This window comes from Engraulis encrasicolus, chromosome 6 (genome assembly GCF_034702125.1).
Source record: "Engraulis encrasicolus isolate BLACKSEA-1 chromosome 6, IST_EnEncr_1.0, whole genome shotgun sequence".
NCBI classification, from domain to species: domain Eukaryota; kingdom Metazoa; phylum Chordata; class Actinopteri; order Clupeiformes; family Engraulidae; genus Engraulis; species Engraulis encrasicolus.
This window is the reverse complement of record NC_085862.1, coordinates 42,416,180-42,427,253: the sequence shown is the minus strand read 5'-3', so window position 1 is coordinate 42,427,253 and position 11,074 is coordinate 42,416,180. Positions and strand designations below refer to the sequence as shown.

General features: G+C 40.5%; 1 protein-coding gene across 1 annotated transcript; it reads left to right on the top strand.

Annotated features, from left to right (window-relative positions):
• Nucleotides 1-203: 203 nt before the first annotated feature.
• Nucleotides 204-9,546, top strand: LOC134451315 (cytochrome P450 2J2-like). The gene is made up of 9 exons (XM_063201690.1): nt 204-409; nt 2,896-3,052; nt 3,167-3,316; nt 3,617-3,777; nt 6,600-6,776; nt 7,482-7,623; nt 7,722-7,909; nt 8,144-8,285; nt 8,441-9,546. The coding sequence occupies exons 1-9, from the start codon at nt 212-214 to the stop codon at nt 8,614-8,616; spliced, it is 1,491 nt and encodes a 496-aa protein (XP_063057760.1). The 5' UTR covers nt 204-211; the 3' UTR covers nt 8,617-9,546.
• Nucleotides 9,547-11,074: the final 1,528 nt, after the last annotated feature.

Sequence of the window (11,074 nt, the reverse complement as noted above, 5' to 3'; positions counted from 1 at the left end):
TTCTTTCTTCCTTACTTTTTTAAGGAGGGGTGGGTGGGGTGTTTTCAGCATGTAATCTGCTGTGCGAAAGCAGGCATGAGTTGATTTTGTTGCGACCTGAAAGTGTTGAGGAGGGGAGGTGTCAGCTTACGTCATTCAGATCAGGTAACCGCCCACATCTCACCACGGAAGCATTTCAAAACAGTTTTCTGTTTCAGCCTGCATTTAGACAATGACGCTGTTACTACACCTTTTGAATTTTTTTGATATCAAAAGCTTTTTGCTCTTTGTCGTATTGTTTCTTCTGGTGTTTGACTACATAAAGAGTAAACCTCCAAAGAATTTCCCTCCAGGACCATGGTCATTACCTTTTATAGGAGACTTACATCATATAGACTTCAACGCAGGCATCCACCTACAGTTTATGCAGGTAAGTCTCTCTCATTTGTGTGACATTGAGAGCTGTTATATAAAGTACTGAAGCTTGTAAAGTCACCGCTGATATGTTGGGAAAATAACTTTATTAGATCAACATTATATCATTATTTGAGGATATTTGCAGTGCTCAGGGCCTAAGCTCTTTTTCTGTATGCCCTTCTAATCATTCATTTTCAAGCTGTGTGCTGCCCATTCACAGTTTTGATCTTTTCATAAATATTTAATATGTAAAAAGCTAATATTTACTGGTCAAAGTACAGTACATAATGCAGCCACATATTTCTGCTAATTCAAAATAGAGAAGAATCTATTCATGTATGAAAAATGTAAGACACAATGAATACTAAGAAATTGATGAATGTAAATTCATGTAAAATATACATGAAAAAGAGATTTGTGAGTGGGCAGCATCAGTTCTGGAAATAAACTGAAAAGTTAGATACTCTACCTTTAAAGTATGAAGATACGTCACAGCCTGACAAGCCTGACTGGGGTGAATCTCGATTTTTCCGGTTAGACAGGACAGGACAAGACAGGACAGGATATTGCAGGCTACAGTGCCTGCAGCAATGTGGGAGATGGGGGTGTAGATTAACCTGACTCTCGCCAGCTGGTATGTTTCGCCTTCATCTTCACAATACCATCTGGGAACCCCCCACAACCAACATGTTTTCGAATGATGCTCCTTATCAAAAAATCTTGCTTGTGATTGGATAAACAATCTGTTCGTCATCTTTACTGACATGCCACTTCAGCCACTCACATTGAACTCGACCCGTGACGCATCTCAGAACGACCACAGCCGTAGATAGAACAGAGTTTGATTATTCTTTGATCTCTGGTCACATGGTTTTATGATAGCCTCGGAGGTTCCGGCTGAACCCATCTTTGCCATTCGTTTGTTTCTGGGTGGTTGATGTTTAAGGGCGTAACGCAAAAAAAAGAAAAGTTATCACAATTCCTGAAAAAAAGATGGAAAAAAAGGGGTAAAAAAGCTCATTTTTGGGAAAATGTGCCCTGCGGTGTGACATCCTTGGCGTGACATTTCTGTAAGATATAATAAAATTATTAATATTCTGCACAAAACATATCCCCCAAGCTCTTTGTAGTATTGTTCCTTTAACCCCCACCCCACAAACACACACTACTACCCACCTGCACCCCCACCCCCACCCCCACATGCCTATGCATTGTACAGGCAGACAACTGTGATTTCACTGCATGGTTTCACTGTATTACTTCAAATAATTGTGTGAATGTGACAAATAAATCTCCTGGTATCCTTATATCCTTGCATGATACATGAAAAACAAGTAAGGATTCAGTAAAACATTGCATAAGCATGTCACACCGGCACCGCAGGATTTGAAGTGCATTGTGGTCATTCTAATCCTTCTGTATACATGACTGACCTCTTAGCTCATGCTAACTAGATAATGATATTGTGTTTAACCTTAATATGTGTTTTCATTTATAGAAAAACTTTTTTTCCTTCAATAAGAGCAGTCACACCACAGGACATCATAAAATTAACCTAAGCATTGCATGACAGAAACATTGAAATATGTAGACATAATAAGAGGTTAATAGTCACCTTCAACATCCACACCACTCTCCAATAACTGAGGTTACGAAATTAAACTTGTAGTTAATATTACTGTATTGAGTTTTTCACATTCATATATTTTAATATAAGGTTAATATTTATGCAATCATGCCACATGCTTCATAAATTATTCAAAATGTTGTTGGTTAATTTATATATATATTATATTCCAGGTTTCATTAATGTTAGTCACTCCGCAGGACATTTGACATATAAACCTTTACATAAATCTTAACATAAATGTTTCTTCTCATCTAAGACTAATATGAAACATAATGTACCACATCTTATTTCATTTACATTTGTTTTAAAGAAGAAAAATAACATTTTTTTTTAGGTTTTTAACCTAATGTTTAATGTTACGTAAAAACAATGCGTCACGTCAACCACCGTTCTACGAATTCTACATTCAACAAATTTGGTCATGCTGCTATTGTCCTGACATAAGTTACCATTTTAGGTTAAGTAATTACACAGTCCATTGAAATTGTGTAGGCCTGCACCTGGTTGCCACCTCTGTCTGACAAAAGACCTGGACAATTCAACAATAAAAAATAACCTTTAAGCTCGAAAGCAACAGCACAGTTCATTCAGTGTCCACACTGTAAAAATTACAACTTGATATTGTTCAATTTACTGGGATTTTTGAACCCGACAATAAAATCGCCAATGGCAGCTTCCAGTTTCTCAAGTTGAAAAATTTCAACTCGCTTTTGTAAGTTCTTTATAAAAAGCTGATCTTAATTGAAATGTTGAGTTGACAGACATGGTATAAAATTGTAGTGGATGCCTAGAAAGGATAAGGTCAAGTCATCTATTGTAAAGTTGTAAAGCACTATTGTGAAGCACTTCTTGTTTTTTGTCTCTCACAGTTTGCTGAAAAATTTGGACCCGTCTTCAGTGTAAACTTTTTTGGAGACAGGATTGCCATAATCAATGGCCACAAACTTATTCGAGAAGCATATCAAGCAGACACCTTTGCTGATCGGCCAGTCTTACCATTACTGACTGATATGGTTGGTGACAAAGGTAATTTTCCCATCTCAACAGAGAGGTATAATGTATAATACACCCAATGATTAATACGGTTACCTGTACTCAGTATAACTAAAAGGCTATTTGGTCTGTTGTTTATCTTCTTAGGGGTGGTTTTGTCAAATGGATATGCTTGGAAACAACAAAGGAGGTTTGCAATCCACACTCTGAGAAATTTTGGTTTGGGCAAAAGAAGCCTTGAACCGTCTATCCATCAGGAATGCAGATATCTACACGAAGTTCTCCTAAATGAACAAGGTAGTTATCAGCGTTATCTCAAATGTCACTCTATAAATAATCTTTGTAAAGGATTTGGCCCAGCAGTTGCCACATGATCAAAGATGAACAAGTAAATATATACAATGTTGCCTGCCATAGTTATTCCACGAGAGAACTATCTTTTGATTTCATAATTGAGGGAAAACAACAGCAATCTGTCCTAATGAATTGTGACATTCTGTGTTATTTGATGAAATTTCATGTAGTTTACTCTGTAGAATATACTGTAGGCCTAAATAGCCTATAGCATGTAGTATAATGTCTTTACTGTGCTTCCAGGTAAATCATTTGACCCACAACAGCTCGTAAACAATGCTGTGTCCAACATAATTTGTGTGCTGGTGTTTGGGGAGCGTTTTGAGTACACCGATAATGACTTCCAATCCCTCCTGAAGGACATCAACGAACTTGTATATCTACATGGAGGAATTTGGGTCCAGGTGATTATTTCCTTATACTGTACCTGTAGGAAAAGACCAGAGGTGTTGAATTTGGCAAAGCAGCGAATGTAGGCCCAATTGACTGATTGAGTGATTGGGCAAGCGGCGTGGTGAAAGTGGGTAAAGCTGAAAAAGCGGTCTCAGTGATAAGGGCATCAAAGGTATCAAAAGAGTACTTGAATTAAAAGGTGGTGTATGCAGGATTGTGGCTAGAGTAGGTTTTGCAACTATGCTGCTCATTGCAACTGTGCTGCCTATCCCCCAAATTTGATATTTTCATGAAAATGTAGCCTATAGCCTAAGTAATAAATATTTACCAGAATGACCAAAGAAGATCCACCTTTTCCCAGTCACGAATACTTAAAATGTAATGGTGGTGGTAAGTATTCGTGGAAAAGGTAACATTGAGAATGAGCTGCATGAATTCTCGAAACAAACTACTAAATGAACATACTAGAAATCCGGTGTGAAATGGCTTAAATGATGTTAAAACATGATGTTGAGTGCTAACTTTTTCCAAAAACCTCACCTCCATACATCCCCTGCATTCAGAATTCCAGCGCTAGTTAGCCGATGCTAAAATTGGGCTTTTGCTGAGTCTGTCAGCACTGAAGTAGCCATCGTTATAAATCTCTATTTTCCATCCATTTATGAGGCTCAAAGTTACTCAATACTTCATTCCATAGAGTCGTTGGCATGTCATACGTCATTCTGGGGTTGTTGACATGGAAACCAAGGCATAGAGAACTTTGATAGCACAGTTTCTGTAGTATAGAAACTTTTGACTTGACTTGACTTGAAACAGGGTAATTTTTACAGGCTGCACCCAAGCTGGTTTACATTTACAGCCTCTGCACTCACCACTTTTCCATGTGGTAGGCCTACTGCACACTAGGGGTGCCAACGGGGGAGTGCAGACTCCAATCGGAATGAATGGGCTACGCTCTCTCGACAGCGCCCCTATAGGTGAACAGTGATAGTATCTAGGTTTAACTACTAATTAATATTTAAAGATGGCCTCTCAACGTCATTTGATTAATATTGCTGTGTTCCCCATTGTTATTGAATGTGTTACGCGTTGGTCCCGTTTTAAAAAACGTTCTGGTTGCTTTGTTTCAAGCCGTTTTTGCAAGCCGGCAATGTGGCTTGTGGAGAAACGAGAGGGTGTTCCGTGTTTCTCGTGGAAATGCGTCTCTGATTGGCTCACTATTCCTGCTCTCGTGGAAATGCGTCTCTGATTGGCTCAGTCCTCCTGTTCTTGGATAGAATGTAATGGGAAACAGAGTCTCCACTTCTCCGGGTGGTACTGCACTATAGGGGCGCCAACGGATGCGTGCATGCTCCATTCAGTGCTGTGCTCTTTCGACAGCGACCCCTAGGCGAGCTGTAGGCACGGAGCAACCAGAGTGGGCTTGCTGTATGGATGAGGCTTTGTGCTGTGTGTACCTGAGAGTAGCAACCAGCTGATAGCTAAGCTAAGCTAGATTTCGGGCCACCAGACGTTGCTTGTATTGAAAACAAGCAGAAAAAAATTACTCGACATGTTTTTAGAAAAATGGGTCGACATAAACCTTTGTGGGCAACGCCTTCTTTCGACGTGACGAAACACAGAAAGGCTTTCGTGATTCGCTCGTTTCTCTGCATTATTTATGTAAATTGGGAAACACCGGGAAACACAGCCAGGCGAGGTGACGCACCGCTATGAGAGCCTTGCAAGTGAGTTTAACTTGGGGTGACCGTCCGATCTTCAAAAGGAGTGAGTAAAACTGTGTTTTATCGGAAGTTGGCCTTTAAGACCAGTTTCAGTGCAATAGTTGAAATTCAGAAATCCAAGGTTTATTTGCTTGGGAGAGAGAGAGGGGAGGCCATTAGGCCCCAAAGGCCTGTCCACAGGCCTCCCCACCCCCTTCTCTCCTTTCTCTTCTTTGTATCTGTACCTGTTAACACCTATTCAGGGAGAGGGGGTGGGGAGGCCTGTGGGGAGGCCTTTGGGGCCTAATGGCCTCCCCTCTCTCTCTTGGCAAACTTGGTACAGGCTTAACGACCACTAGTGTTAGCTTAGTTGCCAGCTACTAACGTTCTACCACTGAACTCTGCGAGTTCACATTCGCTACACTCACTCCACCCAGGTCACAGCCAGTGTAACTATGGTCATCTTGTGCTTATTCACCACCCGGGACTCGAACTGGTGACCTCATAGCAAGCTCCAACATGGGATGTAGATGCACAAACAAGAGAACTAAATGGTCAGACCGCCGCTGGTACAGTAAAGTACATCTGCCACTGGTTCTGGGGGACAGGGCGTTTCATCTAATGTATTTTTCCCAGGGGACCATTCGTAGAAAACTTGGGACCATTTGTATGGACCATGGGAGGTTTCGTCGATGATGTTCCGTCTACCACAAATACCCACGAAACGTCCTTAAATTTGAACTAAACATCCTTAGGTTTGAAGTAAACGTCCCTTCAGGCTGTCTATTTTCTTTTAGTTTTTGTTGATTTAAAACTGTCAATCAGCTGTTTTCAACGCTCATTTTAACTTTTTTTTTGTTGATTTAAAAATGTAATTCAGCTGTTGCTCATTATAACTGTCAAGGCAATGTTCTTGAGCAATTATTGTATTCGTATTAGCTTACCTTTCACTTTCTTAAGAATGTGTTCTTTATTTGTACTTGTGAGTCTCACAATCCTGGTTCAGTAGCACACTAGCACATCTGCATGAGGCTTTGGGAGAGAGTTTTACTATAAATAATGTTCTAGTTGGAATCTGTTACACCTGCTCTGCTCACTGTTTTCATAATTATTCATTTATGTTTTCATAGCTGTACAACAAGTTCCCATGGCTACTGCGGAGGGTACCAGGTCCACACAAGAAAATCTTTTCTCTGAATGATAAAATCGTAGATTTTGTCCAGAAAAAAATTGACAAACATCAAGCAGACTTTGATCCATCCAAACCTAGGGACTATATTGACTGTTTTCTTGACGAAATGGAAAAGGTGGGTTGAGTTACCTTCAGAATGAAAAACTTTTATAGCCTTGTGACGGTGTGACCCCCACCGCACTAGTTTCATTAATTTTCTGATGATTATTTGCTTATTTTTCACGTGTTTGTTTAAAAGACAGTGTCCTAGGTGCACATAGGTGCTGTACTGCTTTTTGTAACGTTAGCTTTTCTTTATTTGCATGTTTTCAAGTGTAGGCCTCATTTTGATTGTTTTGGTGGAATGCGCATGTGCCCTTAACGGGCTGAGTTTAACGAGGTTCCCTCAATTGGCTGTGTTATAGCCTAGTTATGTAGTAGCCTAGTGATGTAGTAGCGCCATATGATTGGCCAATGGTCTGAGTATCTTGTCTATGTAAATCCCAGTGTAGGGAACTCAAGAGGCTCATTTCTTGTTTTGTAGCACAAGAGTGCTCATCAGTGCCCACCTGATGCGAGGTGTTGGGATCTTTTGGTGGCTCTTTTAAGTCATCTGTTTGACTCCACCATTTTCTTTTTGTTAGCTTACTTTTTGTATGTTTGTTTTGTTTTTCTCTTACATTTTTCATCCCTTAATTTTTGTGTCACTGCATTGCTAAATTTCTCCTGGCCACGAGGCTACTCTACAACAGGCCTAGATATACGTACTGTAAACTAATGAAGACCCAACAACACAAACAGCTCGTAGATGCTATAAAATGTTATCCTTTTTTTTCTCCAGTGGAAAGAGGACAAAGCAGCAGAATTTACTCTGGAGAACTTGTGCTACTGCACCATGGATCTGTTTATGGCTGGAACTGAGACCACGTCCACCACGTTGTACTGGGGACTGCTGTACATGATCAACTATCCTGACATTCAGCGTAAGAGAAGCAGATACAGTATTCTGCTCAGATTCAATAAAACTGTAACATTAGTGGTTAAACACATTTAATGAACCAATTTTTGTCTGTACTTTCAGGAAAGGTGCAGGAGGAGATAGACCGAGTGGTGGGATCCTCAAGACAGCCTTCTGTGGCCGACCGGGAGAACATGCCTTACACGGATGCTGTGATCCACGAAACTCAGAGATTTGGCAACGTCCTTCCTTTGAATGTGGGCAGGAGGGCCACCAAAGACACCCAGGTTGGAAACTACTCACTTCCTGCTGTGATTTTTTTTTTTGTCTCGGCCATGATCATGACCTTAGTCAAGTTCCATTTTGAAAAGCAGGTGTATGTGAATACCAGTTCCAAGCAGAAAACAGAGGCGTCTATACCTATAACATTAAAATGTTCAAAGTCATCTCAAAGGCATCATGTAAAAAAGGCCCATTGTCAATCTGTGTATTTTAAGCAATCATAATGGTTTATCTAATTGCTATGAACTCCATGGGATTCACAGGGCACAATGGTGATTGGCACTCTGACCTCCATTTTGTTTGACGAGACTGAGTGGGAGACCCCTCACACCTTCAACCCAGGTCACTTCTTGGATGCAGAGGGAAAGTTCAGAAGAAGGGAAAACTTCCTACCATTTTCTATGGGTGTGTATTTAGTGTGTTATCTCACAGGGTCCAGAGGTCATTTTAAAGGTGACCATTGACGCTAGTCACAACTGTCACTGGAATTTGGTATGAATATCAAATGTTGTCTGTGTATTTCATTATTTTCTCTGAAAATCAATCTCTTTTTTCCACAGGGAAAAGAGTGTGTCTGGGAGAGCAACTGGCTAGAATGGAACTATTCGTGTTCTTCACCTCTCTGCTGCAGCGATTCTCCTTCTCACCACCAGATGGCGTAGAACCACATTTGAGCTTTAGACTTGGAGGCACTCACAGCCCCAAACCTTATCAGCTCTGTGCTCTTCCTCGCTGACACGCTTAAAATCTGATGCCAAACTCTATGACTATATTGTAGAGTATCCATAACATGGAAGAGATGTTGCATTGTTGGGTACTGACACGTACCCGATGACACAGCATGTTTTTGTTCAGCCCTTTCTGAGATTGTGATGGTATGGTTTAATCTTAACTCTGTATACTCCAGTATCATCCCAAGGGTTATGCAACCTCAGCACAGAGGTGCATCTTATCACCAGGCTTGACAGGCAGATACTTGGGGCCCCAAGCCTGAAGATGGTGAATAACGGCTAAGTAGTAGCGATTTGTTGCGAATGCTTGGGGCTGGACTGGTAATCTGGCAAACATGGCATTTTCCCGGTGGGCAGACAGTCTTCAGGGGCCAATGCTATTGGGGTTTTTTATGCCTGTTTGTTTTTTTAACTTGAGATCAGCCCTCAATTTACATGAGTGGGCCCCCATTGTTCCATCTTTAATAGACAGTAGACGAGCTAATCTAGGCCTCACAAACACATAGAGAAAAAATACTTTCTAATGCTATATTTACCTGAAATAAGGTGGACTGTTCCTTTAAACCTGATTCCATTTTCTTTTGTTTATTTGTTTTCATGTAATTTTCTTCTTATTATTATATGCTGCTGTGAATTATGAATTAGAACAGTTTGTAGATATTTATGGGTGGTCCTTTGCTAATGAGCCAACCCTAATGACCTTGTGAATATATGTATGGTGAATATATGTGCAATGTTGTGTGTAATGTCTTACTCTTTGTGTCTTCTTCTGTATTTGTAAGCTACTTGACACCTTCATTTCCCTCTGGATCAATTATTGATATTCTACTCTACTCTACTCTACCATTTCCTGCACTATTGAAGAGCTGTACTTAAAATCACTCACCAGGTGGCAGTACATGGCCAAACAGCTGAAACACTGATGCCGTATACAGTATGGATTTCACCCAGTTTGCCCCCCCCCCAATAAAAAAACGGCAAAGCCATTGTGTTCACAGCTCTGGACATTTTAATTTTTTTCTGAGATTCTGTCCAACCCACCAAGTGAAAGAAAGGTTGGTAACACTTTCTATGAAGCCTATATCTATAGCGCATTATGAGCGCATTTATAACAAATTATAATGCACATTATAATTACTTACAACACATTACGACTACACCGATGATGTTTCATGATGCTTTATGTTAACAGTAATGAACAACCATGAATCTAGCTTATAATACATTATAAATCCAAGGTTATTATGAGTGCTCATGACTGGATATAAACTACAGGCTGCCTGATGTGCTTACAGTACATAATGATGCATTATAGATGTGCATTATACAGTGCATTATAGATGTATCCATATGAACTTCACTTTACTTAGAGCACACATTGACGACTTATGATCTCGCATGAAACATTATAGCATCGTATGAGCCCTTATGACAGTTTATCATCCAGGTCTGTGCATAGAGGGGTATAGGTACTCATAATGTACTATAAGCCCCATCAGGCAGCCTGTAGTTTATAGCCAGTCATGAGCACTCATGACACCCTTGGATTTATAAAGCATTATAAGCTAGATTCATAGTTATTCATAACTGTTAATATAAAGCATCATGAAGCATTATGAGTGTAGTCATAATACGTTGTAAGTAATTATAATGTGCATTATAATTTGTTATAAATGCGCTTATAATGTTGGCTTTAAGTAAAGTGTTACCGAAAGGTTTAACTCATCCACAATCACCGCAAAGCACACTCTACACCAGGGGTGGGTTTCTCGAGTCCGACCAAAATTAGCATTCGGACCAAGTAAGTCTGAACGAAGTCCGACACAACAGCTAACCAACAACTATGATTTCTCGAAAACCTCAGACCAAGTTGGTCCGATGTAGGTACGATGTAAGTCCAATGAAATTCTAACCAAGTAGTTCAAACGCACAATGAAGTTTTCGGAAATGCTCGGAGTGTCTTGCCTCAGCTCGGGTGCATCGCAAAGCAGTGTCGCTGTACCACACAGTGCCTGTCAAATTCAGTAGGCTAATTTAAGCGGGCTTGTGGAGCAAGGACCATGCAGAGCATGGCCCTTGCAGAGCAAGGCCCGATTATTAGTAATCTCTAAGTCCTGTTTAATAGAGCTCGAAAGTGACGTCACTTCCCCCGATTTCATGGGACCTCAACGGCGTTTTTAGCCGAAAATCGTAGCATGTAATCCAATGGCGGTATTAAAATGGCATGTCGATCCCCTTCGAGTTGTGCCACGAGCTCCATATATGTTGTTTCTGATATTTTTGCTTAATTTTTCGTACGAACCCCCACATTTTTTAGAAAGCTGTGTTTCTTCACATTTTTCATGCCGACGGCCTTGGAACAAAACATTGATACTTGGATCTCCTCCGTAAAAGTCTACGAATTCAGACAAGGGTGACAGCAGAGAGTCGTTCTGCGCAGAACGACTCTCTGCTGTCACCCTT